The sequence below is a fragment of the Bos taurus genome, chromosome 24 (genome assembly GCF_002263795.3).
Source record: "Bos taurus isolate L1 Dominette 01449 registration number 42190680 breed Hereford chromosome 24, ARS-UCD2.0, whole genome shotgun sequence".
Classification (NCBI taxonomy): domain Eukaryota; kingdom Metazoa; phylum Chordata; class Mammalia; order Artiodactyla; family Bovidae; genus Bos; species Bos taurus.
The window spans coordinates 46,199,328-46,222,149 of NC_037351.1; the positions used below are offsets into that span (position 1 = coordinate 46,199,328).

A 22,822-nucleotide genomic window follows, 5' to 3' on the forward strand; every position below is an offset into this window, starting at 1 on the left:
TGATTGTATCAGAACTGGAAATGTCGCAGATAAGGCTGACTGAGCAGCCTGAAAAGGCTTCAAGTAGGGGTGGATAAGAAGGAAGGGGGCTGTAGAAGGGGGAGGCATTGGTCTTGCTGGAGGATGTCCCAGAGAGGGGGCTTCCCAGGAGGTTCAGGACCTGCCTGCCAATGCAGGAGATGCAGGTTCAATCCCTGCATCTTCTTGGGAAGATCCCCTGGAGGAGGACATGACAACCCATTCCAGTATTCTTGCCTGGAGAATTCCATGGACAGAAAAGCCTGGTGGGTTACACAGTCCATGGGGCGGCAAAAAGTTGGATATGACTGAAGTGACTTAGCACGCACACAGCATGCCCCAGAGAGATATTTTTTTGTCCTCCTAGGTGTCATGTATGTGTGTGTGTGTGTGTTGCATACATGCATATGCACACATAAGCACATGCTCTTACTGCAGGACTTAACACAGAATCTCTGGGGTGAGACCCAAATAACAGTATTATTTAAAAGTTGCCAGTGGTTTTCTGCTTTGCCTGCACATTGGAATCACCTACAGAGACTGATGCTTACAGAGGATGGGGAGCAGCTTCTGAAATTGCTAACAAGAACTGGAGGTGAAGGCAGCAAACAGGATGCTAGACAAGGTGCGGTAGTTGATCAATCTGGAGCACCAGCCAGGCCCGAGGATGACACAGCGACCTGAGGAGTCCTCATCTAGGAATCAGGAATCATATGAGTCCTACTGACTGTGGCTAAGTCTTTGGTGTATTGCTTCACTTTTCTGGTTTATGGTTTTCCATACCTAGGATATAGAGAGGTGAATTTGCCCCTATGCAGGTCATAGGGTGGGCGTAGGGTGGTGAGGATCCAGTGAGAACAGGGAATGTGTGGAGCACCTTCACACACATGCAGCTCTGTTCAGATATGAGAGAGTGTTTATTCTTATAAGTCGAGTGCCCAGAGATGCCCCTGGGGACCAGACATGGACTGTAAGTGCCATGAGGGCAGGATCTCTGCCCTATTCATTACTGTGTCCCAGAACCCACACCAGGCTGTGTCACTTGGTTAAAGATAGCTGAGGTTAGTATGATTGGCTTGAATTGTATCCCTGGCTCTCCCTAGGATAAGCTTCCATCTGCGGGCATGGGTGTCACTGGCCTTTGGGCACCCTGTCCTCTGCAGGCTCCTCATAATGACAGACTGATCCAAACCATTCCTGGGCTTGGTGTCCCTGCCCTTCCATCTCTGTCTCACACACATCCTTCTAGAATTAATGCAAGTACTGCTTCCCCTCTACCAAGCTCCCTACCAACCCAAATTCCACAGGTCTTAGCAAGCTGTTTGGCGGGAAATCTGTGAAGGAAACTCCGTGGTTATGCTCCCAACCTCACAAATCTCTCCTCCCCTGAACGCCAAGGGCCCCAGGAGCCTTTATTGCTCATGTTAGCAATTATGCATTAGCCTCCACCACTAATGAGATTGTGAGGCCCCAAGGAAAAACAACCTTCATTTGCTGAGCTCTTATGATTTGTGCACCTACTAAGTCCAAAAGCCTGCAGAGTGAGTCTGTCCTTGACCTCTGGAAGCTTATAGCTGTGTAGGGATAACACAGATGGGCAGAGTTCAGTATAAGGAAACTAACAATCACAAAGCAGGGTGTATGGTTCATAGCATCTAAAATAAAAGTGGGCCCCCAGTAAGTACAATTAGAGACGCTGGGAGTTCACACTCTGAATTAGGGCAGGCACCCTCATACATGAAGGCTGACAGATGAGTGGTTGGCCCTTGTCTGAATGCTCCCAGTACCATCAGTGATCAGCCCTCTCCAAGCAGCTGAGTCCATCACTGGGCAGTTTGGATGGCATGGTGCAGAAGGCTCTGTGGCTTTTCACCAAGCATCCATGCTTCCCTTCCGTGATGTACAGAGCTTGCCCGGGGCAACTGTCCAGCCAGGTACTACAATCCCAGGTGCCCTTGCATCTAGGTAGAGCCACATGACTCAGAATATGAGTTAATGTGTTAAGAAAGTATGGAGTGTGCCTTCTCCCAGCTCTTTTCCCTCTTCAAGAAATGTGGGAGCCACATGTTGAAAATGGCAGACAGGTGAGAAGAGCTTGGGCCCCTGAATCACAGTGTGGAAGACCCCTTGCCAAACACCCACATTGGACTGATTACATCAGTGAGAAACAGATTTTGTTGTATTTAGCTATTGAGATTTATGGGTTTAAGTCTTACTGCAGCTAGTGTTACAGTAACTAGCTAGCTGCAGTAAGAAAAGGTTGGAAAATCCTTTCTTTACATCAGGCTCTGCTATTGATAAGCCTTCATCAAATCTGTTGGACCCAGATACTGGCATCTGTATTAAAGAGACACCTCCCTGGTTCTTGATGGCCATCCACCTTAGGGACCAATTACTCTTTCCCTTTGCACATGCCCTGAGGAAAGAGCCAAAGAGAAAGCTGTCAGTGGAGATGCTGGCTCCCCACACATTCTGTTTTCAGGAAGGCCGGAGTTGGTGGCTGTTGCCATAGACATCAGTTGGAGAGAGTCCACAACAAAAAATTAAACCAGAGAGAGCATCACATCAAACTGCCCAGGGTAGGCTTGTCCCCTGTGGGTTTTCCTGCTACCTAATAAGTCCCTGTGATCTGGGGCCATGAGCTGGCACCAGTATATTGGCTGTCTCAGGTTCACAAAGCAACACTTAGGGTGTTTACTTATGTACTGCTGCAATGTTATTTCTTTCATTGGGCATCTGATTCCCCTCCAGCTATGAGAGATCTTCCTTTAGATTTTCCAACATTGTTCCCCCTTCCCTCTGCCCAGGCTGCATCTAAGCAGGGCCCACCAGTGTCCCCACGTACTGGTCTCCTCCAGCTCGTCATGCATCTCATTGTTGGCGCAGGCAAAGTCACGGACTGTCTGCCTGTCGCCCTCACTCTTGGAGAGCCAGCAGTCACATTGGAAGCGGAAGGTCTCGTCGCGGGAATTGTCCTTCACGTCAACATGGCTCAGGTGCCAGCCAGGAAATATCCCTGAAAATAGAGACACGGGGTTGGAGGCTAAATGGGCTCATCCTCCCCTTTCAGACTTCTGCTCCCTACATCTGCTGGCTGTGTGGCCCTGGACAAGTTCTCTGTCCTCTCTGGGCCTTTGTCTCTGTGTTGATGAAATGAGGGGTTGGGTTAGATGATCTCTGAGATACCTCTAGCCTAGAGAATAGATTGGGTTGGCCAAAAAGTTTGTTTAGGTTTTTCCATAAGATATTATTGGCCAACACAATAATTCTCTTTGCAGAATCCTTAACTTGGGTTCAGGAACTCTTAGAGGATCTCTGTGTGTCCATCGTATGTGCAGAAGGCTACAAGGAAGGCATGTGTATGTTTTACTTTCACATCTTGCCTTCTTATGCCACTTGGGGTTGGAAGGGCAGTCCTAGTGTCTCCAACAAAAAGCCATTTCAATAATGGTGAAGGAGGATCAGACACTGCCCGAAGCGACATCTCTAGATCTTGCCATTGATCTCAAGGGTTATAAGCACAGAGACACACAAAGATGGACACACGCTTCCAGTCACCCAGTCCACAGGGAGCAGATATTAAGGCTCACGGGCAGAGCATACATACTGGCAGTCCTAGTATAGCTTCATTCCTGGTGTAAAAGGTACTTCATATGTTTTCAAACATAGGTCTTTACTGAAAGTGGAAATCAGCGAGTCCTAGAACAGGTTAAATTTTACAGTGGTTCTGTTGAGTTAAAAAGTGGTGTTATTTTATCAACAAAGAATTTTTTTGCATGCATATTTTAAGTTTTATTTAAATTCAAAATGTAAATAACAAATGGTTAGTAATAAGTGGGGGCTTCCCTGGTAGCTCAGCTGGTAAAGAATCTGCCTGCAATGCAGGAGACCTGGGTTTGGTCTCTGGGCTGGGAAGATCCCTCAAGGAGGGCATGGTAACTCTCTCCAGTATTCTTGCCTGGAGAATCCCCGTGGACAGAGGAGCCTGGTGGGCTACAGTCCATGAGGTCACATAGAGTTGGACATGACTAAGCAACTGAGCACAGCCCAGCACAGTATTAAGTGGAAATAACAGACTCACTCTGCTCTATATCCTGGGCAGGTTTCACTCCCGAATTTACTTCTAGAGCTCCAGGCATGGCGGTGACAGAGAAAAGCAGTGGGATGATGGGAAGGGTGGATTCTGGGCTGCCTTTAGCTTTATCCTCAGGCAACCCAGGGCCCCAGCGTGCGGGTGAAAACAGCCGGAGGAGGAGGCAGCCCGACCCGGGTTGCCCTGCTGCGTGCTAGCAGGTTGCTCTCTTCCCCGCACCCCCGTTTCCTCTCTCCTCTGAAGGCATGGCATGGTCTCACCCCATCTTCAGCTCTCTTTTCAAGTTTGATTCTGCAAAGGAACTCCTTCCATGGTAAATAGCAGACTAACCCCAACCACTGTAAGATAAATACACTTCACTCTTAGCTTCATGCTCACTGATTATTTAATTGCCTTGTTTTGGAAATGCTGGATGGGATTAACAGGGATCCTACCATGACTTTCTACACTAAGAACCTATCACACACGAGAAGAGGCAGTTCTGGGAAGGCTGATGTCATATGACATCACTACCATCATAGATCAATAGGGAACCATCTTAATCCCACCACTAGAGAATCCATGTCTTTACAGAATCTGCTCTTTCAGAGTCCTACTTTATCTTTTTACACAAAGATAGCAAATGTCGCACACTGTCTGACATCTTAGCTTTTCACTCACAGTCTATATCAGTACATAAATATCTGCCCATCCCTTCTCATAGTTGCATGGTATTCCATTGTATGCACACACAAGAAAATTTCTGTGTTGTCCTAATTGATGAGTTGTTATGCAAACTTCCACTTCTACATGCAATGTTATAATTACTACCCTTCTACATGCATTATAGTGATCTTTTGAAATCATAAATCAGGTCTGATTTTGCTACTTCTCATGGAAAACTGTTCAATGGCTCCTCATTACTCTCAGAATAACTGCAAACAGCTCATTAACAACCGTAAGAACTGACGTGACTTGGCCCCTTTCCATTTTGATTTCATCTCATACTACTTGCATTTTTACTTACTATATTTCACGTACACCTTTTAGTACCTTAATATATGAAATCCAGTCTTGTCATGGAAATGTTGCACATTTTCTGTCTGCCTGCAACAATATACCCTAGGCTCTGAATACCCACAGTGTTTCATCACTGAGGTGTCAGATCAAATGTCCTGTCTTTGGGAAGACCTTTCCAATCTGCAGAGGCTTCCCCATCCCCAGTTACTTGCTATCACAACGTACACCCATTTCACAGTCTGAAATAATTTTGGATTTATTTCCTTGCACGTTGTCTATACTGTCTGTCTTCTCTAGATTGTAAGCCCCATGAGAGCAGGAGTCTTGCCTGATATCCACCACTATATTCTAGTGCCTAGAGCAATGCTTAGCACATTATTCAATAAATGTTTATTGAATGGATGAGTGCACAATTATTAAATAGGGAAGAACAAGGAAGGACACTGGTGGTAACATTCTATGAGTGGAGGGGAAACATAATCCAAAGCCCCACCAGGGAGCAATGGTCTGTCCTAGTGAAATTATTTTATCCCAAATGTTCCAAGGTTTATTATAAGAAAAAAAGCTTAAAAACTGAATGAGGTATAAAATAGATAGCAAGAAGTTGCTAAACACACAGGGAGCCTAGCCTGGTGCTCTGTGATGACCTGACAGTAGGGGGGAGATGGTGTGGAGAGGGTGGGATGGGGCTGGGGAGGGAGGCCCAGGAGCGAAGGAATGTATGTATAATTATGACTGATTCACATTGTTGTATGGCAGAAACCAACACAAAATTGTAAAGCAATTTTCCACCAATAAAAAAAAAATTGAAGGAGCATAGGGCCCTAATCTTTCCAGCCAAGAGAAAGCAGACTCCAAATAGGAGGGAGACTAACTGCCTGGATTTCATCATGCTATCTGCTACCTGTGATTCCTCAGTGGCCTTCCATATCTGATAGGGAAAAGGGTCCAATCCTGTGTTTACACATATAGGGCCTTCTTCATCCTGACTCCATCCACCTCATTTCCTGCCTCAGTAAGGAAGACTCCTAAGGCAACTCCTCCATCCCAGTGAGATGGATTTATTCAGCATCACTTAGCTGTATCTTTCATCTTCATTAAGGCTTCAAGTTATTTCCCTGCCCTAAATTCCCACCTACCCTCTGGACAACTTAGGCTTCACTTCCTCCATGAGACCCTCCAAACTCCCCAGTCCCATGGCATTCATCATCTGTTTATTCACTTGCCCATGAACAGTTGCCCAAGATGGCTTGGGAAATAAATGTTTTCTAGTGAGGTCATGAACATGAACTCTTTTATAGTGATTGTATGTGTGTGTGTGTGTGCGTGTGAGACTTCTCTAGTTTGATTTTAAGGTGTGGAAGTTATGTCTTAAACTTCTTGATTACATCACAGGTGTATTGACTTAGTGCTCAATAAATACAGAATTGATAAATTACATTTACTTTCTATAGTGATCTCTCAGCTTTTTTAATTTCAGTGCAAACCCTTAAAATATTGCTTGAATAGATAATTTATTTCTTCAAGTAATTTCTTTAAAAAATAACTCTGGCAAGCTAAAGTCCATGTGGGTAAACAAAATTTCTTTAAAAAGATAAATAGATTGTTTGAAATGTGATATGGAGCCATCACAGAGTCCTAGGTATTAAAGAATATACAGAATCTAGCTAGTATCCCTCCACAAATACTTTCTCATGTACATCATTCAAGATAGGATGCCCAGAGTGACACACCTGGGTCTGGGAGATCTGTAGACTCCATTCTCAGCAAACCCACCAAACTGAACACATTATAGAATCTCTGTGCCTCAGCTTCCTTACTTGAGCAAAGTAACTGGGTTAAAATACATGATTTCCGAGATCCTATATATTTCTATGAATTTATATTATTCAAAAGAAAATGTATTAGAGTTTTCATTTCAGAGGAAGAAAGCAAGAGGAAAAAGATGAATTAGAAAATAAACACTCTTGTTATAATTTGTTCAGTATTATAAAAGCTATCTGGGTAACTGGAATTAAGGGGAAGAATTAGTCATTTATCTTGATTTTCATCTATGAACTATATTTCATGGTAATCAAATAGCCTGAGGGACAATTTTTTTTTTTACAGAAGAATTCCAGCTAATAAGTGGATAAGAAATAACAATTAGAAAATCATTTGTAACTCTACCTGATCATCACTGAGAAGCCATTAGATGCAGAGTGATGGGAAAGTTTACAATGGAGGGATCAAGCAGTCTGCCCTGGATTCACCATTAGACGTGAGCGTCAGTAAGTGTGAGACGGCTGTGATGTAATATGAAGTACACAAGTCTCATTTTAAAGTAGCCCTGATACCACATATAAAGTATTCTTGCCAAATAATGTCGAACCTGGATCTAATCAAGTCTTTACAGCTGACTTTCAGATTGTAGGAAATATGGGGAACGAGGAAGCAATGACACCATAAATAGGCAAGCAGACAGGTCCAGAGTGTGCAAATTTTATAGATCATTGGGCACTGTTTCTTCAAAAGTCAATGGCATGAAAAAAATAAAGGGATTAGGTATGGCTCTGTATTAAACATTTAAACTTTCATCTTTGGAGGAAAAAGTTACTATAAAGAGGAAATTAGGCACAGAATCTTGGTCCTCTTCTGATCATAGTATCCCAACCACTTGGGCTCATTGAAGACACAAAAATCTTTCTGTTTTTGCCAATGACAGGATCCTGCTTTCAAATCCAAAGTCTAGTTGTCGACAAGGAGGTCACTTCTCTGCTTACAAAGGGAAGAAGATAACATCAGTGACTTGGAATTTCTTTAAGTCCAAGAGTGATGAGGAGACCAAAGGTAATCAGAGGAATAAGGGAGGAATCAAGCTCTTCGAAGAGCCTGGCATTGACACCAAAGTTGTTGTTGTTCAGTTGCTAAGTCATGTTCCACTCTTTTAGACTCCATGGACTGCAGCATGCCGGGCTTCCCTGTCCTTCAGTATCTCCTGGAGTTTGCTCAAGTTCAAGTCCATTGAGTCAGTGATGCTATCTAACTATCTCATCTTCTGCTGTGCTTTTCTCCTCGTGCCTTCAGTCTTTCCCAGCATCAGGGTCTTTTCCAATGAGTCAGTTCTTCGCATGAGGTGGCCAAAGTATTGGAGCTTTAGCTTCAGCATCAGTCCTTCCAATGAATATTCAGGATTGATTTCCTTTAGGATTGACTGGTTGGATCTCCTTGCAATCCAACGGACTTTCAAGAGTCTTCTCCAACACCACAGTTCGAAAGCATCAATTCTTTGGCACTCAGGCTTCTTTATGGTCCAACTCTCACATCCATACATGACTACTGGAAAAACCATAGCTTTGACCATACAGATCTTTGTTGGAAAAGTGGTCTCTGTTTTTCAATACACTGTCTAGGTTTGTCATAGCTTTCCTTCCAAGGAGCAAATGTCTTTTAATTTCATGGCTGCAGTCACTGTCTGCAGTGATTTTGGAGCCCAAGAAAATAAAATCTGTCACTGTTTCCACTTTCCCCCCTTCTGTTTGCCATGAGGTAATGGGACTGGATGTCAGGATCTTAGTTTTTTGAATGTTGAGCGTTAAGCCAGCTTTTTCACTCTCCTCTTTCACTCTCATCAAGAAGCTCTTTAGTTCCTTTCCACTTTCTGCCACTAGAGTGGTATCATCTGCATATATGAGGTTGCTGATGTTTCTCCCAGCAATCTTGACTCTAGCTTGTGATAAATCCAGTCTGGCTTTGCATGGTGTAATCTGCATATAGGGCTTCTGCAGTGGCTCAGCAGGGAAAGAATCCACCTGCAATGCAGGAGCCATAGGAGACATGGCTTGATCCCTGGGTTGGGAAGATCCCCCAGAGGAGGGCATGGCAGCCCACTCCAGTATTCTTGGCTAAAGAATCCCACGGACAGAGGAGCCTGGCAGGCTACAGTCCAGGGTTACAAAGACTCAGACATGGCTGAAGTAACTTAGTATGCATGCACAGTCTTCACACAAATTTGAGACTATACAGCCTTGTCATAATCCTTCCTGAATTTTAAACCAGTCCACTGTTCCATGTCCGGTTCTAACTGTTGCTTCTTGACCTGCATACAGGTATCTCAGGAGACAAGTAAGGTATTACAGTATTCCCATCAGAATTTTCCACAGTTTGTTGTGATCTACATAGTCAAAGGCTTTAGCGTAATCAATGAAGCAGATGTAAATATTTTTCTGAAATTCCCTTGCTTTCTCTATGATCCAGCAAATGTTGGCAATTCGATCTCTGGTTCCTCTGCATTTTCTAAACTCAGTTTGTACATCTGGAAGTTCTCAGTTCATGTGCAGCTGAAGGCTAACTTGAAGGATTTTGAATATAACCTTGCTAGCATGTTAAATGAGCGTAAATTGTACAGTAGTTTGAACATTCTTTGGAATTGCCCTTCTTTGGCATTGGAATGAAAACTGATATTTTCCAGTCTCTGTGGCCACTGCTGAGTTTTCAAATTTGCTGACATATCAAGTGCAGCACTTTAACAACGTCATCTTTTAGGATTTGAAATAGATCTGCTGGAATTCCATCATCTCCATTAGCTTTGTTCGTAGTAATGCTTCTGAAGGCCCACTTGACTCCACACTCCAGCATGTCTGACTCTAGATTAGTGACCGCACCATCATGATTATCCAGGTTATTAAGAATTTTTTGTATCATTCTTCTGTGTATTCTTACCAGTTCTTCTTAATATCTTCTCTTTCTGTTAGGTCCTTACCGTTTCTGTCCTTTATTGTGCCCATCCTTGCCTGAAATGTTTCCTTGATATCTCCAATTATTCAGCTGGGTATATCTTTCCCTTTCTCCCTTGCCTTTCACTTCTCTTCTTTTCTCAGCTATTTGTAAAGCCTCTTCAGACAACCACTTTGCCTTCTTGTATTTCTTTTTCTAGGGGATGGTTTTGGTCTCCACTCCCTTTACAATGTTAAGAATCTCTGTCCATAGTTCTTCAGGCACTTTGTATACCAGATCTAATCCCTTAAATCTATCTGTCACCTCCACTGTATAACCATAGGGATTTGACTTAAGTCATACATGAATGGTCTAGTCTTTTTTCCCACTTTCTTCAATTTAAGTCTGAATTTTGCAATAAGGAGCTCATGATTTGAGTCACAGTAAGGTCAAGGTCTTGTTTTTGCTGACTATATAGAGCTTCTCCATCTTCAGCTGCAAAGAATATAATCAATTTGATTTCAGTATTGACCATCTGGTGATGTCCATGTGTAGAGTCATCTCTTGTGTTGTTGGAAGAGGGTGTTTGCTATGACCAGTGTGTTCTGTTGACAAAACTCTGTTAGTCTTTGCCCTGCATTGTTTTGTACTTCAAGGCCAAACTAAACCAAAGCAGTAGCAAGAAACGATGGGTGGATGGTTTTAGAGCTGTCCAAGGTGCTGAACTCTCTCCCTTTCCTTTCAGGGTTTTGACGTGGATGAGATAAATTTGAGTGTAGAGTTTTTGCAGAGAAGGAAAATGAAAGTAGAAAGCTGAGTAAGTCTAGATATATGCATAGTGTCCAAGGAGTGGGAAAAGCCATTATTATAGGACCTAGTGATGACTCTGAAATTCATGACCAGGACCCACTTTTTGAAAGTATTAAGATACAAGGAAAAATTTTGATCCACAAGAAATGTGGGTTCCCTGTGGTAAAGGCATAAGAAAACAGGGTTGGTATATGAGGGCTTGAAACAGAGGTATTAAATAAATTCTATATTAAGCCCCCACTGCATTACAGGCAGTGTGAGAGGCATTAGGGAAGAGTAATGAATGGAGATGCTAGTTAAGTAAGGGAGCCAGACTGAGCATGTAGTTACAAATATGATGACTATTCAGGGAGAGGGCTTAAGTAAGGTAAGGCAATAGGAAAAACTTTCTGTGAGGAGGTTAGTCCATCAGAGAGTTTGTTCATCATAAACAGGGAGATGTAATCATGGCAGAGCTAGGAAAGAGAAGAGAGTGAAAAGAAAACTTTTTAAATGGATGTTCATCTTGGAGACTTCTCATTGCTGCAAATTCATACATATCATACCATTCACTGGATGGACTGTAACAATCAGGAATAAAAAGGCAATTACACATCTCAAAAAGGACCAGCAAACAAAGAGAGTGAGATTGGTGAGAAAGTTTCCCTGACATTCTGTGTGTGGGAGGTGAGGAGGAGGAGTACTTAAGAGGCAATGATGAACATTTGTATCTTATAAACATAAATCCACAAAGGACGGAAGACTGTTTATCTTCCCTCCTTTCTCCCTGTGACAGTGACTTAAATGTTTGGCTGCATAACAAAATTTCTCACAAGGGATTATGGGAATTTGCTAGGAAGAAATAAACATTTAAAATAGTTTAAATTGCTTTGCTATTTGAAAAAAAAATGTGGTTTCATAGCTTTTTTATTAAATTTATGCCCAGGAAACTCTGGCATCATGAACCAACACACCACATTTTTGGGTTTCATGGTCAGTGAACAGTCCTCAATAGTTTCATAGGTAGGGTCCATCTCCCTGAACATATTCATTTAGGAAGTGAAAAAATGTTGAGGCAACCCATTTCCCTCTCCCTTTTCTCCTCCTTCTCCTCTGCCTTCCCTTCTATTCTCTAACCTCAAACATGAGGGTACTCAAGAATCTGCTCTTGGTCACTCTTGTTTTTCTGAAGCTTCATTTCCCCACTCTCATGGCTTCAGTGATGTCTCTGCACTAGCAACTCTTAGATCAATATCTCAGATCAGTATGTCCCAACTAGTTTGACTCCTGAGCTCCAGACCCAACTGTTACTAGCCATCACTCCTAGATGTCTCCCAGACCTTTAAATTAAACATGTCAGGATGAAGAATCTCCTCTAGCAGCCTTACCATTCTTGCCAACTTTCCTTCTCAGCCAATCCTTTAATAAGCCTTCTGCTTAAGCATTTCTTAAATCTTTCTACATTTTCTCCATTCCCCACTGCTACCATCATTGTGCAGGGCATCATTATCTCCCATCATCTCTTAGCCAGTCTTTTGAAGTTTGCTTTATTTTCCATCTAACCTATTCCCCACAGACACTATGAGAATCTTCCCTACATAACTACTGTTCTGAGATCCTTTGATGGCTTCTCAGGACAATTAGGATAAAGACCCAATCCTTGACAAGACTTATAATACCTTGCATGGCCTGATGCTCGTCTACTTTCTAGATCCCACACCCATTCCCTATTTTGTCATCATTCTGAACTGTGCTTTCATTTCTGAAACATATCAGTCTTTCTTATATTTTAGAGCTTTTATGTTTTCTATTCATTCTGCCTCAAACACACTTCATTTCTGATAAACACCACACCTCACCAAATGTCTACTCCTATAAATTCTTTAGGTCTTAGCTCAAATATTGTCTTTTCAAGGACAGATCAAGTTGAACCTTATGATTTCTGTATCCATATTTGCAAATTCACCTACTTGACAAAATTTATGTGTAGCTCTAAAATCAATACTCACAGTCCTTTCACAGTTATACACGGACATGTGCAGAGCAGCAAAAAATTTGCGCTAATGCACATGTTGCCAGTTGAGGTTGAACAAGATGGTGCTCTGAGTCCTGTTTCAGCTCTCACACTATGAACAAGTGTTTTTGTTATCTACTTAGTGCTGTGGGATTTTTTTTTTTTTTACATTTTTATGTTATAGTGCTAAAGAACTGTCTAGTGTTTCTAAGTGCAAGCAGGCTGTGATGTGCCTTACAGGGAAAATAGATTTGCCATATAACTTTCCTTTATCCTCATCAATAGTGTTGATGGCCATGAGTTCACTGTTAATAAATCAACAATATATACCATATGAAGTATCTTTAAACAGTGTGTGTTTGTTGCTCTGACTCTTTGTGACCCCATGTACTGTAACCCGCCAGGGTCTTCTGTCCATGGGATTCTCCAGGCAAGAATAGTGGAGTGGGTTGCCATGCCCTTCTTCAGGGGATCTTCCCAACCCAGGGATCAAACCTGGGTCTCCTGCATTGCAGGCAAATACTTTACTGTCTGAGCTACCAGGAAAGCCCCCCCCCAACAGAAAATAAGGTTATGCACTGACTGGTTGATGAAAATGTGTGATCAGAGGATTGCAGGAACCTAACCTTGTGTTTTTCTTAGCAGCAGTGGTTCAGTGTTTACAGAAACTTTATAGAGCAAAGCTATGATGAATGGACAATGGATGGTGTGTGTGCTCAGTCATGTCTGACTCTTTGTGACCCCATGGGCTGTAGCACACCAGGCTCTTCTGTCCATGAAATTTTCCAGGCAAGAATACTGGAACAGGTTGCCATTTCCTACTCCAGGAGATCTTCCCAACCCAGGGATCAAACCCATGTCATCTGTGTTTTATGCATTGGCAGGTGGATTCTTTACCACTGAGCCACCTGGGAAGCCCCAAAGGAGGGATACATAGCCATCACTAAAGACAAACATTATCCCTGACTCCTGAAATGTTACTGCTTGACTTTCTGGAACGCTTTTCTCAAATATGTCAGTCTTTGCTTTCCTAGATACTTTGGAAGGAGGGATACAACACAGAACACAAGTGCCCAAGAGAACTCTGGAAAGTCTGTGATGAGAAACAGATTGAGAAGGAATAAGGCAGATTTTGAGGTGTGGGCAGCAACAGGAACAGTCATCCAAGCGACAAAGAACCAGTAGGCTTTCAGGTGTTTAGTCAGGTGGAGTTAGATAATATGGAGTTGGAGATAGCAGCTTTTGAAGGCAGGAGACAGAGATGAACTCTTATCTTGGATCAACAATTATCTGCCTTTTATTGCTGTGACTTGAGGATGAAATGTATGGAAGTTTGAACCATTTTGCCAAGCTTGAGAGAAATCTATAACAGTCTAGGTTGAAAATAGTCAACCTCCAAGGTGGAGACCCTAGAAACAAGTGATAAAGTCCAGAGTTGAGAGAAGCTGGAGTGAAGTCAGCACCCTGGACAGACACATGACTCCAAAGACTGTAGAGTGTGCAGCTAGAACTGTGATCTTTAATAAGGGCATCCTCAGTCTTTCTGGTCATCCCTTCACCCTCACTTTAATATGAAGAGTGAAATCTTCATATTAAAAGTGGCCTTAAATAAAAAATGGCCCTAACATTGCCTTCCCGTCTTAGAAAAGTGAGGGAGGTCATCATGGTCTACATGGAATTCTCCCCTACCCAGTTCTCTGACCTGACCAGGAGGTGATCAGGGAGCTGCTCAACCTCTGATCCCATCTTGTGGTTGAACCTTGAGGGGATTGTTCAGACCCATTGGGAATAATATTTCTTCATTCTCAAGGTTCTAGTCTCTTTGCTTCTCTGTTGCTCCTGAGGTAGGGGCTGTGGTCTTGGTATTTCACAGCTCTCTCCTGGGGGTGGGAGGGCATGGAGTCTCAACTAAGTTAAGATTTAAAGAGTTTCCACTCTGCCATAGGCACCTTTATGAAGATGAATATGGATGAGGCAAGGCCCCTGCCCTCAAGAGTAATGCCTTGCCAGTGTGTGTATCAGTGCAGAAGTAAAATGTACTTCTTTCTGATTAGGGAAGGGGCACACTTCCTGGGAATATACTTCCTGAACAGTGGTTTGCCTCTGGTGTGGACACTGTGACAGGAAACTACGCCTGGAAGCTAGGGTAGACAGACCTCATCTCCACCCACCCTCATCAATCTGCTCTGTCAAATCACTCTAATTAGACACACAATGGGGCTCAGTGCTTTTACTGAGCCAATGGCAGCCTGATCAAACACTGAAGCGATTGTCCTGACACTCATTTGTTGAGTGGCATGGGCAGCGGCTTATCCGGATCTTTTGAATTCTCTGGGGCAAAAGATGATCTTAATAAATCTGACTCATAACTGTCAGACTTTCAGCTACCAGCCAACCTCCTACTAAGTCTAAGACAATCATAACGGATAATGAGAGGGTGAGAAAGAATTCAGGGATTTTGTTTTGTCTCTTTGTTAGGAAAGAATAAAGATTCATTAGCGATATTCTGAGAATACTTTGCAAATATGTTTCTTTACATAGACTTATAAGGACAATGAATGGACAGGTGAGGAATAAGCATCTCCTCTCACTTTTCTGGAGAAGACATCCTCCCCCAATGCCCTGACAATATGTATGGAGGACATAGTGAACAGAGGTAGAAGAAGCTGCCCTCATCTCCTCATCTTTTCTTCTCTGACCTATTGGCCCATTGGCTGGGCAGAATGGAACTGGCAGGATGGGCTGGCCCCCAGCAGAGTTTACTAGAAAAAGCATCAGAAGACTTGGATTTGAGTTTCGGTTATGTTTATTTCTTGCTGTGTGTTTCTGAGTAAGTTGTTCAAACCTCACAGGGCCTCAATATTCCTTGGTTGTAGAAAAGAGAGATGATAAAGTTCTTCTGCGGCAAGCATTCACAAGACTGTCACAAAGGTCAAGTGCTTGTATCTTTTGTACTTAACAGAGCACTAGGCACATAGCGAACGCTGTAAATGTTCCCTCAGTGAATGACTGAGTGGGTACACTGAGATTTGAAAGTTGAGGGCTGTGCAAATCTTCATTATTTTATTGCTCTGAAGACTGAGAGCTTTCTCTGTGTTTAATCAGAGCTTATCCCATGTTATGGAAAACATGTTTAATTGTTTAATGCATGTTAAAGCTGCCAAATTAGGCTTCATCAGTCACCATGACAGATACATTGGTTCTCTGCCAGGATCTAAAGAAGTAAGGACAATACAACAGTCAGAACACCTCTGGGCCACTTGTGGGGGAGACTCAGAGAAGACTGGAACAGGATTTGAGTGAATTGCCTTGTCAAAGCCAGTTTCAATGGAAGACAAGAGGGTGAGTTAGAATGGCATAAATCAAGAAAATAATGTGTCTTAAGGAGGTAACATTTAGTATTTAACAACTGTGTTCCAATTGTATAATGTATAACATAATGGCCCAAAGCCAGAAATAAAATGTTCATAGCAGCCTGACGACAACAAAGCAGTAATGAAAGAAATATTGAACATGAGCTTCATCACAATTACAGATGCAACAAAGTGTTCCTTTGGCATTTTGAAGATAAATTTCTTGTTTGGCTTATATCCTATCCCATCATTCATATTTATAACTGAGTTTGACTAATTTTAGATTTGCTATTATAACTAAACAAGCATAATCCTTTATGGAAAATTCATCCGAAGGGAATTTGGTGATATAGCCCTTTCCTCCCCACACCCCTCTTAATTTTAATGTCTGAACTGAGTAGAATTAATGCCCTGATATCTCAGAAAAAGTAAGAGCTACTCATTACCCTGGGATGGGGGGTGTGAGAAGGAGGGACTGATATTTGTCGCGAAACACCGGCTCTTCTAACTGATGGAAACATCGAAATGGTAGCAATCTACTGTTTCCGGTTTCCTGCCACCCCCAGGGTGGAAGGATCCACACGCTGCCAGAGAGATGGGCAGGGGCTTAGGTGAAGAGCTGCGGCCTGCCCTCCCCCACCCTGACCTTGAGCTACCTTTGTTGTCGTGCCAAACTCTCAGCTTGCAGAGGTGGCCCAGGCTCAGCATGTCGGAGAAGTTAAACGTGTCGGTGCTGTTCCGCTCAAACTTGTTCCAGTTGGCTGACTGCTTCAGGGCCAGGGTCCCGCTGTCTCCATTCTCCCCGAAGATAATGATGAACACGTTGGCATCGGTGCCCGCTCCTGGGGTGCACAAGACAAGGGCTCTGGCCTCTCTGAATCACAGCCCTCTTGCTCTGGCCTCACTCTTGGGATCCAGGGAGAAGCCAGGGGTGCATGTGGGCCAGTTCAGGGTTGTCAAAGCCAGGGATGAGGTCAGAAACGGCTGGTCAGTGTCCTGGAGCTCCCAGGTCTACATCTCTATCCTTCCTCTTACGTTTGAGCCTTGTACATGCTGTTGGGCTAACTGGGGTCCTGGTTAGCAGGCGTGGATGGTTTGGTACAAGAACTCATGTATTCTGTGGAAATATACCCATCCTTAAAGGCACGCCATGTAACCTGGCTTTACAGTTTAGAAATAAACACCTTCCTATACAATGTGAAAGTTCTTTGTCCCCACATCTCCCTCTGGTTGACATTCTACACTAGAGCTGCTCATTGCCTGCTTAAGCCAAATAGAAGCAGTGACCCAGTTGGAAAGAAAAGGCTTCTGGGAGAGATGACCCCTTGAAACTTTTCTGATACATACCCCGTGATTATCAATGAACTTATTACTTTCTGAGAGCGCATCATGAAGGGATGAGGGACTTGAAAATGAGTGAACGCTTGGAACTTTGAGCAAAGAGAGTGAAATCTTCTTTCTTAGGAAGAAAGGAAGTGCCACAAATCTGGTGCCTTGCCAGCTGTCCTGACCCAGCATGTATGCCTGAGCTGCCAATTTAGGAAAGCTTCATTTCTTTGGCTTCATTTGCAAGAGGTGCCTATCACTGTGCCCGGAGAGCTTCCCTGTTGAAAGTGTGAACTAGCAGGGCCAAGTGGGGATCCCTCACTGCCATTTATAGGTACTGTGAGTGAGTTTGCTGGGTCCTTGCACCAGCTCCCAGGGGACAGAACTGGTTGAGGGGATGGAGGCAGCACACACTGCTTCCCTTTCAGTTGCAGGCCTCTGCATGCATTGGTGCTTTTGCTTGAAAGGCCCTTCCTCTGGCGTCCCATCTGCCTCACCGGCTTCTGTTTGTCTTTCTGGTTGCACTTTGGCACCACCTCTGGGAAGCCCTCCCTGATTTTTGCCCCTGATCTCCAGCTAGGGAAGGTGCCCTCCTGTAGGTTCCCAGCACCTGGTACACCTGTGCCAGCCTCTGTTACAGCCTCGCTGTCACTGCTGCACTCGAATGTCACTCACACGTGGGCTCAGGGACTTACCCTATCCTAAGATCCCAGGCCAAAGCCGGCACAGAAGATGGTGGCCAAGCACGGGGATGTGGGAAGGGGCCCAAGGGCAGCCATGCTGAACAGCACTTGGCTGAGGGGTTTCAGGAGGCAGCAGAGGACTGAGGGTCTCTGAGCCAAACTCCTGCACCGTTTTCTCCCATTTTCCTGATGCAGAAAGGACAGAGCCACATCAGTCATGGGGACGAATACTTTGTAGAAGATGACACTCTGTGAAAATGAGTTGGCCTTACTTTTGAAAGGCTAACCAAAGAAAAATGCCTTGACCAGAGCTTGGGACCTGAGCCAGAATTTGAGAAGGACAGGGTGAGTGGGCAGTGAACACAGAAGGGAGCGCCCCACCCCTGACTCACCCAGGACGTCACTGGTCTTCACTGAGACGGTGTAGGACGTCCACTCCATCATCTCCTCCCCGTCGATGACCGCACACATCTCGCACACCAGCGTCTTCTTGCCCTTCCGCTGGGACAGCCAGTCTCCGTAGTAGAACATGGTCAGGTCTCCCGTGTTCATGTTCTTCAGGAGGATCTGGGCAGGGAGACCGGCCAGTGTGTGAACACCTCCCTCACCCCCACCAACTGCCCAGCCACTAATGCGGCCCCTTGTCTGGACCCTGGAACCCACTATGCCAGGCCTGAGACAACTTCTTCTTAGACTTGAGGCATGAGGAAAGGGTCCTCTCTAGGACAAGACCCTACCCTGCGGGCCTGGCATGGAGTCTGAAGCCCCTGCTGTGACTAACTTTACTTGGTGAGCTGGAAGTGGGCAATTCATGTAAATACGTTTCCAAGGAGGGCCTATAACTGTGCACCAGGAATCTCTGCTGGATTAATGACATAAAAATAGACCAACCAAACCACTTTCAGCCACAGCCTCCCCAGGACTGTGGACCCAAGTTCGCCAGATTGTCCTTGGAGGGAACACTGTATTATTGGCTCAAGAAAAGCCTGCTAAAGGCTGGACAAGGGGAGCAGAGCCTCAGGGGACTCGGGACAGATGGCCTTTGATGGATAAGGGATGAGAGGACGGCTCAGAGAAGAAGAGGCAGCCTGCTCACTGAGACCGTGGGGGAACCGGGAGCCTCCCTACCATCTGCCTTGTGTTCCCACCATGGGAACCTCACCACCCAGTTCCTGCTGCTCCCCTCTCACTCCTCCCAACTTGCTCCCTCCAGGAAGCTCCCACTGATCTCTGTCCACATTACACTGACCAGGCACGCTGTATTCCCTGACAGCTCATTCAGTTTTGACTGGGTACAAATAAATAAAACTATGTTCCCTGATTAATTCACATCCAGGGGCATATTATCTGGGGCAGACTCAGGTAACAACCTTCTAAGGTGACATTTGCATGTTAACGAACCCCGCTGACAACCCAAAGGAGCAGGAAGTAGGGGTGGGCAGTGGGAGGAAGGGAAGGTGAAGGTCCCGCCATGTTACCCTCTCCAGGAACCACTCAGGCCGGCTGCCCAGGCCATCAATTCGGATCCTCATCTTGGTGAATGGGGCAATGTCCAGGATCTCCATGATGAAGGTGTCGTTCTGCTCCCGCTCAAATCTGGGGATGGAAGAGGAGGGACACGAAGGAGGCAGGCTGGCCAAGGTGAAGGGGTAGGCCATGGTAAAGACATATTCGGGGTAGGGAGAGAAGAGGCCTCTTAGCTCCCAGTGACTCCCCAGTAGCCTGTCTCTTGCACCAAGAGGTGTTCTCGAAAGGCTGGGTTAAGTGAATTGCTGGTATAAATGGCCCTGAATCAATAGCTACCAGTTCTGGGTCCTAATCTCATCGTGTTAACCATGTAGAACAGTCCCAGTTCCTCTCTGGGACTAGGTTTCCTCGTTTGTAGTCTGGGGAAAATGACACTGTCCCTGCAATCTCATAAAACTGTTATGAGGACCAAATGCATATGAAATCAATTTAAAATGTGAAAAGAATTCCATATCTGCAAAGCTTGCAATGAGACTTCATGAGTGACATGGCTGCTGTGAATGGTGGGGCAGGTTGTGCACTGTGCAACTCTAGACAGTACCACTCACCTTTTTCTTTTTTACATAATATGCACAATGCTGGATGAAGCACAAGCTGGAATCAAGATTGCTGGGAGGAATATCAATAACCTCAGATACACAGATGACATCACCCTTCAGAAAGTGAAGAAGAACTAAAGAGCCTCTTGATGAAAGTGAAAGAGGAGAGTGAAAAAGTTGGCTTAAAACTCAACATTCAAAAAATGAAGATCATGGCATCCGGTCCCATTACTTCATGGCAAATAGATGGGGAAACAATGGACTTTTTGGACTCCAAAATCACCGCAGATGGTGACTGCAGCCATGAACTTATAAGATGCTTGCTCCTTAGAAGAAAAGCTATGACCAACCTAGACAGCATACTAAAAAGCAGAGACATTACTTTGCCAACAAACATCTGTCTGGTCAAAGCTATGGTTTTTTCCAGTGGTCATGTATGGATGTGAGAGTTGGATTGTGAAGAAAGCTAAGCACCAAAGAATTGATGCTTTTGAACTGTGGTGTTGAAGAAGACTCTTGAGAGTCCCTTGGACTGCAAGGAGATCCAACCAGTCCATCCTCAAGGAAATCAGTCCTGTATATTCATTGGAAGGACTGATGCTGAGGCCGAAACTCCAATACTTTGGCCACATGAAGTGAAGAACCGACTCATTGGAAAAGACCCTGATGCTGGGAAAGATTGAGGGCAGGAAGAGAAGGGGACAACAGAGGATGAGATGGTTGGATGGCCTCACCGACTCGATGGACATGAGTTTGGGCATGCTCTGGGAGTTGGTGATGGACAGGGAAGCCTGGCATGCTGCAGTCCATGGGGTTGCAAAGAGTTGGACGTGACTGAGCAACTGAACTGAACTGAAGTGATATGCACAACTGAATGCAGCAGCCCTTGGTTGGATAACACTACTAATAACTGTAAAGCAGCAGGTGGCATTGCTTTTGCTGCTATTACTGCTTTTCTCCCGAAATGACCGCATCATCTTAGCGATGCTCTATCTTTATTTCTACTGCTCTTCTCACAGTGCTGCATGCATAATGCGATCTTCAGTGCTGACATTGCTTGACTGCTCACTGATTCCAGCTGCTGATGCTGATAAGCCCCTGGGGGTAACACAGGTATCACTGAAGATATGACACTGCATGGCAATTTTATGCTTCCTTGAGCAAACATATTTTTTAAAAACAGAGGCCATAGCCAGTGGGAGCTAGAACTGCAAATGCTACAAACCAAAAACTAACTACTCCTTGTCTTCAAAGCAGTGGAACAGAAGCCTAATCCCTTCTGATGACTTGCTTCATGCACTTTGTGATTATTAGAAGTAAAAACACTCTCCCAGAAGTCTGCCGTCAATTCCTCCTGCTCTAGTTTAAATTGTCTGTCTCCTGGTCATATGGAAACTGGAAGGCAGTTCTCAGAAACTCCCCTCAAGCTCATCTCACAAAGTGGAGATTCTCTCAAATGTCAGGAAGCATTTAACAGGAGGCTTCCTGTGTGCTGTTCTGGATCTGTCAAGAATCCTCCGTTCCTTATTAATTCCTGAATATTCAGGAATTAAGAGGAGAGGCAAGCCTCTCCCGGGGCTGAGGGATCCAGCTAGTTTTTCAATAGGGTGATAAGTACCCTCTTCCTTCTTATGAACCATACGATAAAAGTGATTGTTTACAACTCTCTCTCTAATATGGATCGCCTATGTTTTGTAAGTCTGGAATTTTAATCTTTATCTGAGAATAACTACCTTGTAAGACAGTATATATGCCCACACCATGTTGATTAAAACACCTTTGTTCCATCAGAGCTTTGGTTCCTGTGTCTTTCTTTCTTTCTCTCTCTATTTCTGGCTGATTTCCTGGAACGCGAAAGCCAGCTGTGTAACCCAGGAAATATTAGCCTCTCTCCTTCTTTCACTTTCTCATTGTCGACTCTGGACCACCAGGTTCCGGTCCATTAAAGGACCTCAACAATTTTTCAATTCATTCATTCCTTACTCTTGCTGGGTGTATAATGTTGCAGATCAAAGGGACATTAGAATTCTTCACTTTATCTTTTTCTTTAATTGTCACTATCTGAATTTAACCAACAATCTCCCCTTTATGGAGATTTTATGGTCAGGCAGGTGTAAGGAAAAGGGGGAGAGAAATAAGCTTTTTCTTTTAGAAAACCGAAGCCTGGATTATACTTCCCCCCTAGTCCTTCAGTGCAGGCTAAATCCCGATTACACCTGTCTCCTCAGAGTAAAAGGCCCACATTCTAAAGGGAACTTCATCCTTCTACGACTCACCAGCCACCTCTTTCCTGCTTCCCCACACCCTCGCAAGACAACGCCATTGACATGTGGGAGGGCTCCCGCATTGAGGGGCCACTGCTGGAGAAGCGGTCCACCCCTGAGCCATGTGCCCTTGCCTCTGGCTCAGAAGGACGGGCTGCTGAAGGCCCAGGCTGTGCCCTGCTTATCCACCCCAAGGAGCTCAGCAGCTCTCGCTGCCTCTCTCTCCCTCCCTGTTCTGCTTTCCTTCTGTTCTCCACCCATCAAAGAATGTCCTTGGAAAAGGGCCCAGCAGCCACTCACTCAGTGGTCTCCGTGATGGAGGATAGCCTGAGGCTAACCAGGCCCAAAGCCTTAGGCTGCAAGGGCAAGTTTTTAATGGAAGAGTTTTAGACATTGCCAAGAAGCTGGGAAGATTTGTACGTAGTGGAAGCCAGGGGCCATTCTGAAGGGCAAACCCAACAGAGCTCTGAGAATCTGGTTTGCTTCCAGACCAAAAAATTTCCTAGTTCATGGGGTTTCCAC

The 22,822-nt window shown here is 44.5% G+C and overlaps 1 protein-coding gene across 1 annotated transcript in view; it reads right to left on the minus strand.

The window, feature by feature from the left end:
• Nucleotides 1-22,822, minus strand: part of LOXHD1 (lipoxygenase homology PLAT domains 1) — a 210,111-nt gene that overhangs the window by 13,028 nt on the left and 174,261 nt on the right. Inside the window, exons 35-38 of the mRNA XM_059881070.1 lie at nt 19,449-19,566; nt 18,363-18,537; nt 16,618-16,803; nt 2,864-3,034 (exon numbers count right to left, since the gene is read on the minus strand). Of these exons, the coding sequence (XP_059737053.1) occupies nt 2,864-3,034; nt 16,618-16,803; nt 18,363-18,537; nt 19,449-19,566 (650 nt within the window). The remainder of the gene's footprint in view (nt 1-2,863; nt 3,035-16,617; nt 16,804-18,362; nt 18,538-19,448; nt 19,567-22,822) is intronic.